The 20,594-nt window shown below is 31.5% G+C and overlaps 2 protein-coding genes across 2 annotated transcripts; one reads left to right on the forward strand and one right to left on the reverse strand.

Annotated features, from left to right (window-relative positions):
- Nucleotides 1–2,500: 2,500 nt before the first annotated feature.
- LOC100785133 (uncharacterized) lies at nucleotides 2,501–6,229 on the forward strand. Its single transcript, XM_003527260.5, has 2 exons — nucleotides 2,501–3,090; nucleotides 5,999–6,229. The coding sequence occupies exons 1-2, from the start codon at nucleotides 2,750–2,752 to the stop codon at nucleotides 6,057–6,059; spliced, it is 402 nt and encodes a 133-aa protein (XP_003527308.1). The 5' UTR covers nucleotides 2,501–2,749; the 3' UTR covers nucleotides 6,060–6,229.
- A 3,134-nt stretch (nucleotides 6,230–9,363) lies between these two features.
- Nucleotides 9,364–13,372, reverse strand: LOC100814182 (organic cation/carnitine transporter 4). Its single transcript, XM_006582165.4, has 2 exons — nucleotides 12,823–13,372; nucleotides 9,364–10,721 (listed from the first exon to the last, which is right to left on the reverse strand). Exons 1-2 carry the CDS (start codon nucleotides 13,256–13,258, stop codon nucleotides 9,454–9,456), a joined length of 1,704 nt encoding a protein of 567 aa, XP_006582228.1. The 5' UTR covers nucleotides 13,259–13,372; the 3' UTR covers nucleotides 9,364–9,453.
- Nucleotides 13,373–20,594: the final 7,222 nt, after the last annotated feature.

The raw sequence follows: 20,594 nt of genomic DNA on the forward strand, positions 1-20,594 counted from the left end.
TATCTGATGCATTATATGTGCAGGATGATGATGTTGCTTGGTGGTTTGATTCGGGAGCAACAAGCCATGTGTGCAAAGATCGTCGTTGGTTCAAGGAATTTAGACCAATCGATGATGGTTCTATTGTGAAGATGGGCAATGTTGCAACTGAACCAATCCTAGGATTAAGTTGTGTGAATTTAGTTTTTACTTCCGGAAAAAGTTTGTATTTGGATAATGTCTTATTTGTACCTGGTATTCGTAAGAACTTATTGTCTGGTATGGTTTTAAATAATTGTGGTTTCAAGCAAGTACTTGAAAGTGACAAGTACATCTTGTCAAGACATGGTTCGTTTGTTGGATTTGGTTATCGTTGTAATGGAATGTTTAAATTAAACATTGATGTTCCTTTTGTTCATGAATCTGTTTGTATGGCCTCGTGTAGTTCTATAACTAATATGACAAAATCAGAAATTTGGCATGCTAGATTAGGACATGTTCATTACAAAAGATTAAAAGATATGTCAAAAACAAGTATGATTCCTCCTTTTGATATGAACATTGAAAAATGCAAAACTTTCTTGTTGACCAAGATCACTAGGAAACCTTTTAAGGATGTTAAAAGTGAGACTAAAGTCTCAGACCTTATTCATAGTGATTTGTGTGATTTGCATGCTACTCCATCATTAGGTCATAAAAAATATCTTGTTACTTTTATTGATGATGCATCAAGGTATTGTTATGTATATTTATTAAATACAAAAGATGAAACTCTTGATAAATTTAAAATTTATAAGAAAGAGGTAGAACTTCATCAAAATGGGCTAATCAAAACTCTTCGTACGGATAGGGGAGGTGAGTATTATGATCCAGTTTATTTTCAATCTACTGGAATAATACATCAAACTACAGCTCCCTATACACCACAACATAATGATGTAGCCGAAAGGAAGAATAGAACCTTGAAAGAAATGGTGAATTCCATGTTATCCTATTCGGGTTTAAGTGAAGGATTTTGGGGTGAGGCTATGTTGGCAGCCTGTTACTTGTTGAACCGAATTCCTAACAAAAGGAATAAGGTTACCCCATATGAACTTTGGCACAAAAAGACACCAAATTTGAGTTATCTCAAAATTTGGGGATGTAGGGCTGTGAGAACTTAGCATAATTTGGCCGATCATTTAACCAAAGGGTTAAGTAGAGATCTCGTGAAAAGGTCGGCTGTGGGATTAGGATTAAAGTCCATCTAAAATCTCTTATGTTAAGATACCCAATTCCCATCTAATATGACATTAGGTGTTGAATTCAATGTGGAAAGCTTAACATGTAGAGATTGGAACACATCATCGAAAGTATCCCAAAAGGAATGTGTTCGGTTCTGTAAGTTAAAGAGGTTGAAGTATAACTTATCAATGGTTCTTTTGAAAAATTGCATTTGCAGGTGCAAAAAAAAAAAGAAAAGGACTACCTATATAAGCATGAAGTTTAGCCGCTTCAAGAAGCTGGGACTTGGCTTTGATATGCTTATGAAGGATAGGGACACAAGCTAGTAAACTAGTGTCGAGCAAGAGTAATGTTATAAACTATTGTGCAGATTATCTTCATGTATTCATTATGAATAGAAAGGGTTCAATCCTTAGTGACACCCTGATATTCGAATATTTGAAACGTGTAATTTGCTAAGATGAAATTCAATCGTCACGATATTTCATCTATGCAGTAGTTTGTGGTATGTTATGACTTTGGTGATTTGATCGGTAATTACACTAAAATGGGGGAGGTTTGTTGGACATTTTAGTGTAATTGATCTCTTTATTATGTTAAAATAAGAGTGCACGCTTGTTTTAATGTAATAACGAGATGTTCGGTTTAGGCAAATTTTGGAAGTTACATGGAAGTCAAATTTTGGAAGTTACATGGAAGTTATTTTTCAAGAAAAGAAAGTTTTTTTTTTAAAAAGATAAACTTCCATCAACCGCCAACCGTTTTATTTTAAAGGATAAAATTTCCATAACTTCATTCAACCGCCAAAGACCACCTGTTCTTTGATTATAAATAATCATCCTGGTTCAGAAAGCATAACATGTGAAAAACATACAAGACCAAAACAAAATTCTTGAATTATAATCTTCTGATTTTATCCGATTGAACAATTTTGGTTGAACCCCGAAATTTGATTCAATCTGAAAGTGTTTATACTTCAGATTTATCCAGGATTATCTCGATTTTCAAAATTAACCAACAAAACAAAACTCCTTTGCCTTTGTACTCTTTCCTCTCTCCTTCCTTACTCTTCCACGCTATTTCACTTACACCAAACAAACATTACTAAAATAAATCAAGTTAGTATTTTTTTTATAACTAAACAAACTTAATCACATCCAAAAATAAATGAATTAAGGTTCTCAAGGGCATGAATTGTAATAAAGATGAAACGATAGTGGCAAAGTGTTAACGAGAAACAGATAACGACAAATGATTGATGGAGAATAGCTTATAGCGTGGCGTATCTCTCGCTATAAAATTGGGGTCTCTGATTGTCACAAAGCAAAACTCGGTTATTCACAAACGAAGAACCAAAAACTAACCCTCTTTTTTTTTTCCTACAATTTTAATATAACAAATGGATTTCATTCCCTCCATTTTCTCCTTCAAACGCAGAACCTCTCTCTAGCCGTTTCCAAATTCCTCCGTTTTCTTTTTTTCTTTTTCTTTTCATTTTCCACTAAAAAAAATAAATAAAGGAAAGAAAAAGAAAAAAAGAAGCGAGATGAGGTTTTTCTTCGAGTTCGTGTCTTGTTGCGGCCTGCCGACGCAGCGTTCGCCGGAGCCAGTGGTTCCAGCGAAGGAGGAAGAGAGGTCACTGGTTCCGGCGACGGCCGTCGCCGTTGTGCCCTCCCGTAAGAAGATGAGGATGGGCTCGGCGGAGTGGAGGCCGTCGCTGGGGTCAATCTCGGAGGATGTTACGCCGCCGGCGCCGGCGCTGAGGGATAGAGAGAGTCCCCGGAAAGGTGAGGTGGCCTCCGCTGGAAGGGACGCGAAGAAGAGGAGCGCCGGTGGTGGCGGAACTGCCAAGGTTCGGCACCGGAGTTTCAGCAACGCTTATTACGGGTCAGTGAATAACTGTTTTTCGCGGTTTAATTTAGCGGATTATTACAAATACCACCCCTACGGTTTAAGAAAATAGTAAAGGACTTTAATTTTTAACGAAAATAAAAAATAATTTTCAACATAGAATTTTGAAAAAATAAGTTGTATTAGCGATAACAAAAAACTATACATCACATCACAGTCCAAAATAGTTTTATTTCTTCGTTACCATTACTATTATGTCAAGTTTGTTAATAAAAGTCAAATCAAGAATTAATAATAATTTATAATTAAACCATCATGTAAAATAATACATTACTATTAAGTTAAATTTATTAATCTTTATAATAAATATATTAAAATTTGTACAAATGATAATTTTTGATAAGTGCATAGTCATTAAGTTCATAAACTTTATCATTTTTTAATCTTACCAAATATATATGTTAAAAGGATAAAATTAGAAAAAAAAAATAGAGAAAAAATAATTATATATTAATAGTGTAAAAACTTTTATATAATCATTTGATTATAACTTTTCAATTTATCATGATAATTTTTTAATTTTTAAAATAATTATCTTAAAATAATTTAAAATTTAAAATAATTCTAAGTTATCACTGTATAAGAATTAAACTCGTTTTTAAATAGAAGGAATGAAGGATTTTATATATATATATATAAATTTGACTTATTGAAGGACTTCTAAATTGAAGAATCAGGTTCGTATCTCGTATATAGATAGAAAAATTGAGCAATTATAACTGACGTTACGTTTCATTAACTATTTTGTGTGAGTGAGTGAACTTTTTATGAAAATGAAAATTAAGAATGAATTATTTTAGAGATATTATTTGTGGGCCAGTGGCTGCTATGTTAGCACTAAACATTAGCCGGTTTAAAAATTGAAATTTAGAAGTAGGTACCCTACCCTTTTTCTTCTCTAGAGATATACATTATATGCAGTTGACTTATCTATTGAAAATATATGATTTTTTTAATAACATTGTAATTTCACGTTATATTTATTTTATGCATTCAAGATATTAATATTGATTGCGGATTCACGTTATGTTTATTTTATGCATTCAAGATATTAATATTGATTGCGGATTCACGTTATGTTTATTTTATGCATTCAATTGATATTGATATTGATAGCAAAGTTTCAACTGTTTATATTTACCCAAATTCCACGCCAAAGTCCAATCCCTTAATAACTTGTGGTTTTGTGCAATTTAAAAGTCAATATACAGCACAGGTTAATTAATTTAAGGATTTGCTAAATCTCCCTATTTATAAGATTACATATAGATGAAGTAAAAAGAAAAACCATATAGATACCGATTTCTATAAATTGTCGACAATTTGACACGTTAAGATTTGCAAATTTCCTTATTTGATTTGACGCGACATGATTAGAGAGTATTATCGGTTATAGAGGGTAATTGATGAAAGATTGAATAGACCTCCATTCATAGATCACAAGAAAAAATTTTCTTTAGATTCTGGTTTGTCATTTGGAAAGTTTGGTTTTCTTTAATTTCTCTAAAAATTTAAATGCATAAATTAATTTTTAATTTATAAAAGAAATTTAATTACTGATTTTTTTATTTCTTAAATATTTATTAAAAATGTTATCCAAGCATAATCTTATTATTAGTCAACTGTCTCAGGAGTCAGGAGGGTGCTTATGTTTCCAAATTTAAAGAAAGCACATACCTTGCACGGCAGTTAAATAGCTCTTTGAAAAGAAAATGTTTTTGAGTTTAGAAAAAAATCAGACACCGATTGGATGCTTCGTCAAACGAACAAGTACACAAGTGAGGGAAAGGGAAAAAAGGAGTAAAAAATAAATGAAACTTTTAATTTATGAACCCGAATTGGATGCTTGAACTCGAATTCATTATGATGCATTGAGGTTGTGGTAATATGTTTATTTTAGATAATTCGAAACTATACATATTATAATATTTATATTTATTTAACTTATTCAAAGTGTAGATTTATACTCGTTATAAAGTTCCATGTATTCAAATTTACAACATGACTATTAATTTATACCACAGTGCTTTACGCATGAGAGATACTTAATTGGTTCTTGTCTTGAGTTTTCACCAAGTCATATCATGGCCATTCGTATTTTGCGATGCTCTGGTGGTATTATCTTTTTAAATAACTATTGATTTATACTTCGGTGCTTTACATATGTAGCATGCATATTGAGAAGCCTTTTTAAAAAAAATGCTTATTGAGATATACTTGGTTCTTGACTTGAGTTTTCACTTGTCATATCATAGCCATTCGTATTTCGCAATACACTTGTGGTACTTGCCTTCTAATCAATTATGTAAGGGATGATCGTAAAAAAAAATAATGTAAGGGATATATTTGATTTGAAGAATAGTGTAAAAGATGGTCACTAATTAAGAAATTAGTTAATATATGGTTAAAACTTTAACTATATAAGTAATTTGCTGTGCATACGTATATACTTTATTACAAGTTTAATCATTAACTGATTATTTTTATATATTCTTTTCTGAATTTTCCACACATAATGAGCTAAATTCGTAGCAATTGAGCAATATTTTTAAAATTAGATTCATGATTAAACTGATGAAGTTATTGTTTTAAAGTTTAGTGATATAACCGTAGTTGAATTATGGTTGAATTGATTTTATATTTTAATATTATATAATATTTTAAGTAATAAAATAATGAAAAATTATAAAAATTGTAAACTAATATAAACGACTAAATTAATATAAATGTTTTATAAGACAAAAATTAAAAAATAGTTAACAATAATTGATGCTTATATGAAATATTTGAATATCTTTTTTTATTTATTTTAAATTTATTTTGAATGTTGAATTTCTTGGAAAAGTCACTAACATATCAACTTTATTTTTGCTCTAATTTGCAGGTCAGCACCTTCCATGCCGACGATGATACCAACATTCTCTCCGACGCCATTTATGTTCTAAAGTCTAAACATTAGACTTGAATTTATAATAGCAAATGTGTATATATACGTACTACTTGAATTGGGGTTAAAAAAAAAGCACTGTACAAGTGTCATTTTGCATTGTGAATGCAACTGTAGCCTTTTTTTTTATCACTCCATTGTTTATAAATGAATACATATTCTTCCTAACCTTTTTTTTCGCTTCCTTGATAACGAAATTTTAAGAGAAATGTTAGCAAAATGCTTCCTACATTATAAAAAGATTGATGTTTAAAGTTTTTATAAGCTAAAGTATAATTTAGATCTTTTTATTTTTGTCAAACTTTAATTTTTCTATTTTAAAATTAAGATATTTAATCTTTCATCATCTTTCTTTAGTGTTAATTAAGAGCATTAAGTTATCTCCCAGACACCTTGTCTGTATATACAGTACGTTTTGAGCCCTTCCATAAAGAACAATTATTGAACATTAAGACATTGTTTAATAATGTCCAAGACAATTGCTACCATGTTGTGACTTAGCCACTCCATATTATTTTCTTAAACTTCAATCATGTGTCCCCAACATCCTCCTTGTTCCTGTTTTGTGTTACATACCCATGCCTTTTCTGCCATCTAATTTTAGTATTCATCATTCTGTCAGTTACCACGATTCAGTAGTGATTTTCTCTTCCTCGTAGTGCCCCAAACCCTTCCCACGATTGCCATTGTTTCTTGCCCTCTCTCTCCTCTCATGTTGTGGATTCAAAATCTCATCTGGATGAATTACACTTGTTGGGTACTGAAAGAGAACCAAAGACTGAAAAGGGAGATCCTTAATAAATAAATCCAAAATCGTAGATCTCATCATCTTTCCTGTTTGCATTTTATTGCTATTTTGTTTTCTTTTTTATGGAAGGGGAGAGATTGAGAAGGAGGCCGGGTGAGGGTGAAAGAGATTAGAGTTATTTTAAAAAAAATATATACAAAAACTACGGCTATGTAAATTGAAAAGAGGTGAGAATAACAATTCACTAACACTAATCCAAAATGTAAGATCCAAACATGCACCCGAAAACAAGCCCATTAATGTAAAGTCCAGTTTCTTTAAATAAAAGAAATAGTTCAGATTATGAACCCCTATTCATTTGATGAATAATAATATCTGCACACAAAAGTTACGCTGTTTTCATTTTCACATTACTTTTTAGATAATACATAATAAAATTTACACATTCCTATATGTTCCCTCCAACTTTAATTTCCTGAATAAAAAGTAAATATGATGTATGGAAATGGCAATGCAAATAATATAGTCGTATATTAATTATTTTTGGTTAAAATCATATATTAAAATTCAGCTTACGATTATAGAGTTGATTAATTTGTTATACCGCCTGATTGTTTTTTTCCTTTTAAGTATCATATTTTCTTTCTCTAAGCCTTAATTTTTTTTTTCTTTTTCAATCTATCTTGTTGATGATAGAAAACACACTAAGGGTGTTGGTGTGTTTGGTTTTACATTTGAGCGTCTAAGTTGAGTTTCACTCTTATTAAAAGGTCGCACCTGACAAATTGTTTTTCAGGTTGAGGTTAATGTGATATTTATACTAAGTGAGGTTTACTCCAAAACTGGTCATCCCTTGCTTTTTTATTGAACGTAAAAAATTCTAAACATAAATTAAATTACATTATACTTACTTTTAACTAAACTTTTTAAGTTTACAAAATCTTGAACTTTTTTAAGTTTACAAAATCTTATACATGGTAGACCAAATAGATGATCATAATCGGTCTATGATCATCGATAGGCATGCAAGCTAAGTATAGGTTAATTGCCTTTTGGGTACTATATATATAAGTTCACAACCTACTCGACCATTCAAGTCTCGCTCGATGATATATTAATGTCAACTAAAAAGGTGTAAATACTTGTTAGTCTTGTTAATCTATGCATGTCTCAATTTGTATTGTTTTATATATATATATATATATATATATATTATGTGTACTCACATTGTATTGGTGCTAGCTGATTCTTGCTTATTAGTTTAAGCTAAAAGTTTATTTTTTTTTTCTTATATAAGATTTAAAACCCTTAAGTCCCAACCATAGACTACTTTATAACTCACTGATTTAAGAGTTTTATATATCCTTTTAAATAAACCCTTAACCATCAATATGTTTATTGGTCTGAGTCATTTTTAATTCGATTTTTTATAATAAAATTTTATGTTTGAGCCTTATAAATGAAAAAAAGTAATTGAAAGGAGAGAATTTCACTAAAATGTGACCAGTTAAATTTTTTAACGAAAATTAATTATTGACAAAATTAATATATACTTCTTATCGATAACATGATAATAATAAAAAAACCTAACCCTCACTATTTGATAAAAAATGATTTGAAGAGTTTTATCCTCACTAAACTCAATTGGTTTAAATTAGTGAGGGTCCAACATAATTATCAAATAGATATATAATTAATTTGAAAATGCACTAATTTGATTATTTTTTCTTTATTTATTTTTAAAAGGGTTTGGTTGATATATATTTTAAAAAATTTAAAATATGACCAATTTAATTGAAATAATTTATTTCGTACTTATTCACAAGCATCGTGCATATATATGTTATCTTAGTTTTAAAAGAACATAAACTTGTTGCATATGCTTAATTTTTTATTTTACATATGCTTAATTCTTGAACTCATTTATTTAGTGATTTAAATATACACAGTTAACAATTTATAAATAAAGATGATCTTTTCATTCTATTTAAATATATATATGCAAAAATTGACGATTACAATAAAGAGCAATATTTTTTAATTAGGAATTCATCATGTAATTTCCAATCTGAATTATATATATTGAATAAATTAACCCCAAAATAGTAATTATAGGATTAAAGTCCTTAACACTTAACAATCTTCTTTGCTTGGGAATAAATTGCATTAACATTTAAAGAATAATGAAAATGAATATTACAATAATCAACTAAAAGATAGACAGATACATATATTCCAACTGACAAAATTGTAATAACACGCAATTATTTATATTGTAAAACAAAACAAAAAGTCACCGTGCCAAATTTAACAAACAAAATTGAAAATAAAAATAAGATTTAATTATCTATTTAGTCTTTATATATAATTTTCAAACTTATTTCTTATAATTATTATAGTTAATAAGTGAATTTTTTAGTATGTAAAATTTATATTTTAATTTTTAAAAAGTTTTTGTCGTTAGGAGTTAAAAAAATTTAATGACAAACTTTTTAGAATTAAAATATAAATTTTAAAGACTAAAATTTATTTATTAAATTTTAAAATTAAAAAATTCACTTTTTAACTAAGGTTAAAAATGATAAATTTAAAGATTATAAAGACTTAATAGTTAATTAAACGTAAAAATAAGAATAAAGAACCATCATACTTTGGTTGAGATAGCAGTATTTTCCTTGGCCTCCATTCCAGTTAACGTATCATAGAGAGGTTGGTTCAGGGTCTCTGGCAGATAAAACGCGAAAACGCCCCCAACTATTCCGCACAAAGCGAACACCAAAAACGGCAACGACCCACCCAAAACGACAACCAGCGGCGCCAGTATGGCACCCATCTGCGCCGCCTGCGTGGCGCAGCCGAGCGCGGCGTTCCTCACCACCGTCGGGAACAGCTCCGCCGTGTAAATAAACAACAAATTATAAGTCCCCGCCATCCCAAAAATCCCCAAAATCCCACACACCACTCTCACACCTTTCCACACCCCAACGTTGTTCACCAAGCTCCCCGCAAAGCAAAATGCACCGCTGAACCATAAGGTTCCTATGGTTAACGGCTTCCTCCCCCACCGGTCGAGTAACATCGCCGTTATCATAAACGCCGGCATCTCCGCGACAGCGTTGAGGATCACCGTGAGGTAGAGGTTGGTCTCGAGGTTCACCACGTTGAGGCTTAATCCATAGTACACAACGGAGCATAAGAAGTTGATAACAACAGCGAGGACTAATCGGGCACGTGTCATTGGCGTGCGGATCACGTCAAGTAAAGATCCCGTCATTGCCACCTGACATGATAACTGAAGTTTATTTAAGGGATTAATATCTTTAAATAAATGTTGTTCTTTCATGCACGTGTCAGTGGTTGTTGTCACTGACACATGATATGATAATGATGATGGTGATAATGGTAAGGATAATGGTTCTTGGTTGTCCATGGTGAGAATAACACCTTGTGGAAGGTGGTTACCATTGGAGGTGGCGATGGTGGACATGATTTTCATGGCCTCCGATTTTCTTCCTCGTACGAGGTACCATCTCGGGGACTCCGAGACGAAGGGGAGGACGAAGACGAGGAAGACGAGGGAGGAGAGGGAGGAGACTATGTAGAGATTGCGCCATGCGGGGAAGATGTAGGCGATGGCGGAGAGGAGGGCAATGCCGGAGGAGAAGAAGTAGAAGGTGGACATGCCGACCGTACCGCGCATTTTGGGGCCCACCGGCTCGGTGGCGAGGACGAAGGCGCAGAGGCCGACGCCACCGGTGCTGCAGCCGGTGAGGAGGCGGAAGAGGACATAGAAGGAGTAGCTGGGAGAAAAGGCCGTTAGGGTTCCAAATACGGTGTTTAGGGCACAGACCACTGTGAGTGACCCTTTTCTTCCGAGAAATGAGTCTGAGAGGTGACCGAATATTCCAGCACCTGAAATTGTGGCTACAAAAGTTAATTTTCCACAGCCGAAATACTATATATAAGAGAGATCAGATATATAAATCATAGATGAATGCTAATTAATTAAGTGTTTGAAAAAAAAAATAAGGTATTGAAAAATCATTGTTTGTTGTAATGTCATGAGTGAGTGAATTTTGAGTAAGAATAATCAATTATTTATATTTGTTATAGTACTGTTATTATTTTTCTCAAACTCAGTAGAAAATGAAAAATTAAGTGATGCACTCCGGTCAGTTTAAAATTAAAACACAACAAAATGGCCAAATAAAAAGAGAATGGAACGGAAATTAGAAAACACAGCAAATAGATTGTGATTCATAGTGTTTTGTCTCGTGCCAATAAGTATTATCCTAAAACATACATTTAAGTCCAGTTTCTAGATCTCATGCAAAGAACGTTGTTTATGTAAGAAACATGTTACATTACATTATCAAGAACTAAGACTATATCTAGCCAGTACATTGCTGTTTGAGTTTCTCATATTGTAGACCACTAAAGGAGAGAAAGAAAGAAAAGAAAGAAATTTGACATCTAACAAATTATGTGATGAACATAAATAAACTAAATAGAAAAAGATGTTCTGCAAATTGTTGTTTATATGTGTATCACATATCTCTCATTTTGTCTCTATTCTTACATTATATTTGAACAGCTTGTCGTGGCTCGTGCAGCCGCCGGAGCTGGCTATATGGCCCTTTGTTGCTTTTGTAGCTCTTCCTTACATGAGTTTGTAAGTACGTTACTTTGTATTTTTAATTAGACTGTATTTAGGGAGAAATTATTAAGAGATTTGAGAATATCATAGTTGTTACTAATATATACATTATTAAGTTTTCTTTCCTTAAACTATAAAACTCTAATAAAGATTGGTCGGACTAACTAATTAATAATTTTTCCTATCTAGGGATTGGAAGGCCACGGCAATTTTTGGTAGATAACAGTAAGAGATAACCACATAGAAAGAAAATATCTGAGACAAAAAAAGAACAAAAAAAATGTAAAGCAAAAATAAGGTGTTGTATGGTCAGGGATAAGCAAGTGTTCATAGTTATCAATCTCCACGTATTGTGTAATTAAGTTTTTCAATTTATGACAATTATAATTAATAAAATTTGGACACATGTAATTTTTTATCAATAAAAATAAAAGAAAAAAAAAAACAGAAAATTAAAAACAAAAGACAAACATAAGATTCTAGACCAGATGGATACATGTCATAGAGAAAGGCTTCAGATCAGATGGATACATGTCATACGATAACTATCCGAGAGTATAAACATGCTGTGATTCTAGATTATACAATAATTTTTTTGTAAAGAGATAACAATAAGAGAAAATTACTATATGTTTCTAATTATCTATATTTTTATTATCTCAAATATATATATATATATATATATATATATATATATATATATATATATATATATATATATATATATATATATATATATAACCACTTAAATATATAGAAGTCCCAATTATTTCTTCACTTTTTTCATTCGTAAAAATAAAAAATAATATTAAAAAATTTACAACAGTCACATTGTACTTAACAAATTAAGTTAAACCTCCCATGCTCACTCTCTTTGTTTGTTGATGACCTCTTTTTAAAACTTTTTTTGTTTATGATTAAAATATGTTTTTTATCACTATAAATATTAAAATATTTAAAATTCATTCTTATATAAAATTTTGAATATATTTTTTGTTATGGTAAAATACAAATATGTAATATTTCGGTTTGAAGCGGGATTCAAGATATCTGATCTTTCAATCCAATTAAAGAATTAACAAGTGAAACAAATTAAAGAATTAACACTTTCATAAATGATATTTAAAAGTACTTATTATTATTAAAGTTAAAAAACTTATCTTACACAACATTTTTTTGTCAGCTAATATACATGTAACATATCAATTATCAATTAGATGAATGTATAAAATAATTTAGATTGTTAGTCCACGTACTATTTACTATATTTATTAAAACTGTAATTGTAATTATTATTATTATTATTATTATTATTTGAGTCGGAGAGAAACAGTAAAACAGAGAGAGAAAACTAACCGATCATGCAGCCGCCGAAGAATACGGCCTGAACCAGTCCAACCTTAAACTTGTCACCGCAAAAAAGCCCCCACTCCGCCACCGTGGAGTCCCCGACCCACTTCCACGAGCCCGGTTCGAACCGGCACACGTTCTTCGCGGCCGGGTCGCATCCCGACCCGGCCGCGCCGTCGAGGCACTGCCACTCCGGCTCGCGGTCCGCGAATATGATAACCATCGTGTGGAACGCCTCCAACGCCCACGCCAGACTCGTTAAGATGAAGTGCTTCAGCTGCCACCGCCCGAACTCGCCGCAGTACTTCTGCAGCATCTCGTCGATGCATAGCTTCTCCGATGCCGATGCTCCGGCGGGCTTTTTCTCCGTCGCTGGAATGAGCGGTGACCGGGACGGATCGGTGCCCCGGTCTTTGGATTCGCTGGGCAACGTCGCACGCATTTGGTTTCGATCTCCTTCTCGATTTCCTTGTGCACGAGAGTGTCACTCACAACTCTCAGGGATTTGTTTTTTCTTCTTCTTCTCTTTTGAACTGTAGATGCAGAATCCTCGTCCTTAAAATAATTATTTTTAAGTGTAGATGCAGAATCCTCGTTCTTAAAATATATATATTTTTCTATACTGTGGAAATAATATAGTGGAATTTTTAAGCATGTAAAGTTCAATTCTCAAAATAATTATTTTTCTAAATAAACTGTAAAAAAAATATTTTCAAATTTCTTGTTAGTGACTCTTTCAATTTCGATTCCTAAATTCCATCTTATTCGATCATTGAAAGTAACAAAATTTAACTTTCTCAAAAAAATTAAACTTATGTTTGGAAGCAATAGTTTGTATTTGTATATCCTTACGAGTAGGAAAAATATTTATATTTAATGTATATTTATATTTTAAAATACTTGTAGCTTAGAGATTCTTACTTATTGTTTCATCTTTGGCTCGTAAAAGATTAGGATCGAGCATGGGATTAGAATATACGAGTGAGATATATTTCTTGCACTTTCCTAATTAGATACTTTTAATATGTTTATCTCTTTTCTCTTTAGAAAATTTACTTTACACGCTCTTAATTGGTGAAATATTTTTTCATTTATTTATCTCAAACTACTCTTACTTTATTTTTGATAAAGTATTCATTTGGTATATATAGTTGTATCCGTTTTAAGTTTAAAGACCTTAAGATAAAATTGTTAGTTTTAGTCCCCCACACATGTATAAAAATTAAGTAATAGTCTTTGTACTAACATTTACCATGCTCATATTGCTAAAGAAGTTGTTCATTATATGCATTAAAAGAAAGGCAACAAATGGTATATTTTGTTTAAAATTGATTTTGAGAAAATATAATGGATTGGGAGTTTTTAAAAATGACTCCTTTAGAATTTGACTATCTGGAACATATTATTAATTTGATCATGAAAACTATTCCACTAATTTAGTCTTGGAAGTGGAATTCTTATACAAATTGTTCCTAGAAGAGAAGTTCGTTAAGGTGATCCAATATCACCATACATCCTCCTCTTTTGTATGGAAAAACTTGCTCATATGATACACGAGAGAGTAGCTAATGGTCTTTTGCACCCAATGAAAATTTATAATTAAATGGCTCTCGAGTTTTAATTTCCATCTTATCTTTGCTGATGGCTGTCTCCTTATCACAAAATTAAAGCGTGCTTGGTTAAACTTGTGAAGCATGTTCTGGATAAATTTTGCTTAGCTTCTAGGTTGAAGATCGATCAATTTTAAGAACGTGTCTAGGAGTTGTCTCGGTCAATCCCAGTACTGAATTTTGTGAGACATGTAGAAGTTGAAATTTCAAACAGTTTTTGTATATACAAATTTTAACACCAAATGACATAGCCATTAAATTTTCAAGGATATTATTTATGTATCCCAATATTTTCCAGCCCATAGAACACAATTTTGGAGTCTAAACACACAAATATTACTGTATAAAAAACAAAGGCATAAAACACATAAAAGCTCAATTTCCCAAACATAGAAAAGCAATTCAAAGGTCTCAAAGACCCACTCCATAGAGCCATGCTCCATAGCTACAAATAGCATGAGGTGAAATGCTACAAAAATGGGTTAATTTCCCTTGTAAAACAACTCTTCCTCTTCAACATAGTTGAAAATGGGTGGATGAACCATTGTGGTTGTGCATAAATCTTAAAGAGAAGTTATGGAGGAGTAGTGTGAAGTTAGATAAAATCAAGTAACTAGAAGAATGAAGTATGAGAAATCATCATGAATGAGAGTAAGAGATCGGAGATAGACTTGTTAATTTTTTTTTTTTTACTCCCCTACTCTCATATTTGGTTGGTGCTCCCTCTTCTTGGCTTGTGACCAAAGTTTTGATTTTAATGGGGTTCATAGGATGCCCAATTAGAGTAAGGGTTTATAGGATTAGGATTCTAAGATGTGTTTAGTCCATTGAGTCTCAGACAAACAATAAAATGAATTTTAAATTGCATTCTTACTACTAGAAAATAGACCTTTTATATTGATTATTAAGAACTTTCAATATCGATTATTAATCGATATTGAAACTACTGACATTAAAGTATCAAGGTTAACATCAATTGTTTAAAGATCGATGTTGTTTTTTTCTCACCAATATCGGTTTCAGAAAAATTGATGTTGTTTTTCACTGATGTTGAACATGCCTTTATTATAAAAAATCAATGTTGTTTTTTGAATTTTTTTAAATATCATATTTGTTTTTTTTAATTATCAACCTATAATTATGCATTTGATGACTTATCATTCAAATTTGTATAAAACTCGTAAGATAAGCTAAATTTATAAAAAAAATATCACAAAGACTTATAAATAAAAATTTACACAAATTAATATACCAATAAGAGTTCTAAACAAAATATACCATGCACCAAGAGTACTTATAATAAAAAATTTCCCACAAATGTGTTCAGGATGTTCCAATTCCCACAAAATATATACCACACAAACTTATAAACAAAAATTTACAGATTGATAGTACTATAGTATAATGTACTTTAATTACAAATAAATCCAAAATAAAACAAAGTTAAAAGTTGCATCTTATATTTGAGTTTTAAGCTTGCAAATTTTGTGGTTGTGCAAAAGTCCTTCATCCATTTCTAATTTTTGTTGTCTTCCTCCAATAATTATAAATAATCCTATACTCAGTAATTCATTCCAAGTTCAGATGGATGAATCCTGCAGCTTTTGTAAATAAATACATGGTACTCAACACATCCTAGAATTAACATTAAATTGATATTAAACATGTACATGGTTTTAAAATTTGACAGACAGAGGAGTGCTTAATTACTTACCAAACTGTTGCAAGTCACTTTGTATTCACTCAACATGACTTTAAACGTGTCTGAGTTAGAAACTTGGTGATACAAGGAGTGTCATTTAAGATAAACTTTTGGTTGAGAGTTGCTTTTGAAGATGATGAGGAAGAAAACAGTCTGTCCAAAGTGGGTCAAGGTCACTTGATTATTTCCAGTGAGTCCATAGAAATCTCTTAATTTTGTCCATCTAGCTAGTAGAGATGGGCTCACCAATTCTTGGTTGTATGGGCTCACCACTTCTCTAATGCAACTTTTTCGTAGCTTTCTTAGCTAACCATTGTTCCAAAAGCTAAAAATAAACAATACTTTCCCATAAGTTCTTTCTTATCCTTAATATCCTACAAAACCCATCAATTTGATTGAACATTTAGAAGTAAAAAGCTTCAAAGCCCAATGATACAGGTACCAAAAAATTATCAAATAGTTGAAAATAATTGTCTTACCTAATAAACCTGTTGAGGTAGGACAAAAAAGGCCAAATATAATGGTTTTTTTTAATGATTTTATCCTGATTTCATTGGGAATTATTTAGAAGTTTTAATTAGTTATTTTACTACATAGTAAGGTGTATCCAGTAGATTAGTATGTTATTAGGATTTTTGTTGCTTCATGGTACAGTGGTACATATGGATTCTTAATTCTCTCTTTAGTAGTTATGGTAGTACATCAATACATGTTCACTAACAATCATTAATAAATCTCTTTAACTCTCAAATCTTCATCATTCACCAAACAAAATAGGTTGTCACGGTAGCAAGCAGAAAAAATCAAAGACATAATTTACTACTACTGATCACCATTGGTAGTGGTAGTAGCAGTGATATTGCTGCTGGTGGTTACAACACTGTTCAACAATCAGCACAACCACAATCATAGACTAAAGAAAATCAAAAGGTTTTTCCTAGAGTGCAATAGGAGGAAGATACACACAATGCACGAAGCTTCAAGAGAAAAATATACCGTGATAGTAACACCTAGACCATGAGCGAGAGTGAGACAAAGAGTGATAGTGCCGACATTGGTTTCAATGCCACGAGAGTGAGATCGACAACGAAAGTGAAACCGAGAGAGAGAGAGAGTGTGTGACATTGAGACCTAGACGACTGTGAGCAAGAGTGAGACCATGATTGATAGTGACCAAAGTAGTTTCAACCGCCCTGAGAGTGAGAGTGACAAAGGGTTTGAGGTTTCCATAAGCGTGAGGGAGACGAGTCGTAAGGGAAATGAACAAACTGCCAGAAGCATGAAAAATGTTATAAATAGGATAATACAACATCGATTTTTTTTCTTTAAAAACTGATGTTAACCAACTCATGTTAACATCGATTTCTGAAAAACCAATGTTAACCAACTCACTTTAACATCGGTTTTTCAGAAAATCGATGTTAACGAAGTCACATTATTTATTATTATGCCACCACATTTTCGTTTACATCGATTTTCTATAAAACCGATGTTAAAAGTAAATTTTATAGTAGTTTATCCTTATTTTGGATAAGAAATTTATTATTCTATTATTTTTTTCTCCCCCAAACCTATATTTTTTTCCTCAATAGTTCAAGTTCTAGCCACAATCATTCAAGTTTAGAATAGTTTTTCTATTTTTTATTTAAAAATGTAAACATATATATGCACCCTTTCTTATGGTTTATTTCAAAACAAGTTGAATTTAATTAAATTATTTATGATTATGTTGTGCAACAAATTTTAAAAACTTCAAGATTTGAATATAACCTAAGTTTTTTAAATTGGTTTAATTAGACTCATTTTTGTATAAAGTTGAGGAGAGATCAAGTTACTCCAAGAGTTACTCTTCATTCTTATCATTTTTTTTAAATCTAATGGTTGAAATTAATTAATGACTCATTACAATCATTAAATTTTTAAAAAATAAATAGTAAGAATGACGAATAATTCTAAAAGAATTATTTTTAGAATAATTTGACCACTCTTCATATATAGATATATAAATATTATGCACGGATGTTATCACACAAATAACTTCAATGCATATTTAAAATCAAATAATTTTTATAAATGAATTTGAATCACCTTATGAACCAATCAACCCAATCCAAAATATGAAAAACTCCTTTGAATAAAAAATTAGTTTTATTTAGTTTAAAAGAGACATAAGCTTTGAGTCAAATTAGATCTAAGGATGTTAGGAAAATTTCAAATTTAAGAAATTTGAGCCGACCCAATCCAAAGTATATGTCTTTTGGGAAATTTATTTTAGATAATTAGTCTATGATTCTCATTTGACAACCCAACACCAATAGAGGGTGATGCTGATACTGATCATCATAGAAATCATCATACACCATATGATTATCAAAATACCGGTATTGAGCTTCAAATTTCAACTTACATTTTGTTGTCTTTTCGTTTCTTTTGCACGTGGGGGGAATCTAAACTTCCAAATGAATGTGTAGGTGCAACTTACAATGATATTGGAGATCCAGTTTGGCAATGCAAGCACTGTAATGTTATGATGTAGTATGATGAAAGGATTAACAAAGACAAACAGTCCAAAGACCCAAGGTTTGCATTATGTTGTGGTGATGGAAAACTACAAATTCCTCTACTACAAGATCCTCCACAACCATTGAGACAACTACTATTTGACACAAACAATACAAAAGCTAAGAACTTCCAGCAACACATTCATTCATATAATCTAATGTTTACATTCACATCACCTGGTGCCAAAGTTGACACAACCTATAATATTGGAAGAGGTCCTTCTACATTTCACATACATGGTCAAGGGCATCATCTTATTGGAAGCCTCCTACCTATGGCTGATAACTCACCCAAATTTGCATAGCTATATATTTATGCTACTGACAACGAAGTTAAGAACAGGCTTGCCCAAAACCCATAAGTTTTTAACATTCGACAAATTGCATGTTATATTACAGTTTTTAAAAAATCTTTTTAATAATGTATACTATCAACACTTTGTTATGCACCTTCAACAATATTCAGGAACAAAGATATTCTTGATGAAAACATTATCATTGGAATCAAGAATATGCTACATAAGCACACTCGATATGCATAGAAGTTTAGAATGGCAAGGGACAAACTACAATCTTCAGCTATTTGTGACCTAAAACTAAAACTCATTAGTGATAGACAATCAAATGGAAAATTATATAACTTGCCAAATTATTTTGAAGTTTCTGTTTTGATTGTTGGTGATGAGCATACAAACAACAAAAGAGATATCATCATTGAAAAGAAAACAGGAAGACTCAAAAGAATAAATGAACTACATCTTGCATATTTGCCTTTGCAATATCCCCTTTTGTATCCAAAAGGTGAAGATGGCTATAGACCATTTGTTCTACTTGGATCTTCTCAAATTTCATGAAAAACTAAGAAACAACAAACAGTATCTCGCTCCTCTACTAAGGTCGAGTATCGATCCATGACAACTGTAACAAGAGAGTTGAAATGGTTAAAAGATCTTCTCCACAATCTTGGTATCTATCATTCTCAGCTTATGCGACTTCATTGCGACAGTCAAGCAACGCTTCATATTGTCAAGAACCCGATTTTTCATGAGTGCACCAAGCACATATAAGTGAATTGTCACTTCATTCACGACAAATATCTCACTGGCAATATTTCACCTACTTAGGTTCCTAAACATGCACAATTAGCTGATATTTTTACTATGACTCTTGGTCCCACTCAGTTCATCTCTCTACTGTGCAAGTTGAGAATATGTAATTTACATGCTCCAACTTGAGGGGGGTAATGATATCATGATGAGATAATAGAATCTATGTGAAATTATGTGCAATTTTTAAATTATCCCTATTATTAACCTGTAATCATGTAAATCAATTTGTTTTTAGTCTAGACGTAATCTTAGGATTTTTATTTGGAAAATCAATCTATATAGCTCAATCTTAGGAGATTTTGCTATAACTTTCTTGTATATATTTATGCCTTAACAAAACATGAAATGGAGAACAAAATTGTTCCGTTATACTTTATTCTCTCATGGATGGCTACATATTTGTCTACCTTGAGGCACACCGACATAGAATATTATGATCTTTCTAGCGATTTGTTATTGTAAGGTTGTATAATGTACCAATCACGTTTTGTTTAAGTCATTTTACTCATGACAATAAATATAGAAGTTAAAAAAAATGATTCCTCAATCAATCAATGAAATAATCAGAACATAAAATCTAGGAAAAAGATTTCAGACCATATCTTTGTTTTCTGTTTTCAGGTTTTATATGCTTCAAAAAATAGAATCTGTTTCAGAATTTGATCGAAACAGCCATTGTCCTGTCCTCTGTCATTTGATGGCTTGACTAGTCTCAAGGATTTTGATTCATGAGAAAACAATACGTCAAAAACTGACATTACCCAACATTATTTATCGCAATGTTTTGAAAACTAGA

This window comes from Glycine max, chromosome 6 (genome assembly GCF_000004515.6).
Source record: "Glycine max cultivar Williams 82 chromosome 6, Glycine_max_v4.0, whole genome shotgun sequence".
Lineage (NCBI taxonomy): Eukaryota > Viridiplantae > Streptophyta > Magnoliopsida > Fabales > Fabaceae > Glycine > Glycine max.

What these genes read in the sequence shown, in the direction of transcription:
- LOC100814182 (XM_006582165.4), bottom strand. Translation starts at nt 13,258, where the DNA reads ATGCGTGCGACGTTGCCCAGCGAATCCAAAGACCGGGGCACCGATCCG. An exon ending in CTTCGGCGGCTGCATGATCG is followed by an intron (nt 10,722 to 12,822) that starts GTTAGTTTTCTC and finishes CCACAATTTCAG; the next exon opens with GTGCTGGAATATTCGGTCAC.
- LOC100785133 (XM_003527260.5), top strand. Translation starts at nt 2,750, where the DNA reads ATGAGGTTTTTCTTCGAGTTCGTGTCTTGTTGCGGCCTGCCGACGCAG. An exon ending in TTCAGCAACGCTTATTACGG is followed by an intron (nt 3,091 to 5,998) that starts GTCAGTGAATAA and finishes TCTAATTTGCAG; the next exon opens with GTCAGCACCTTCCATGCCGA.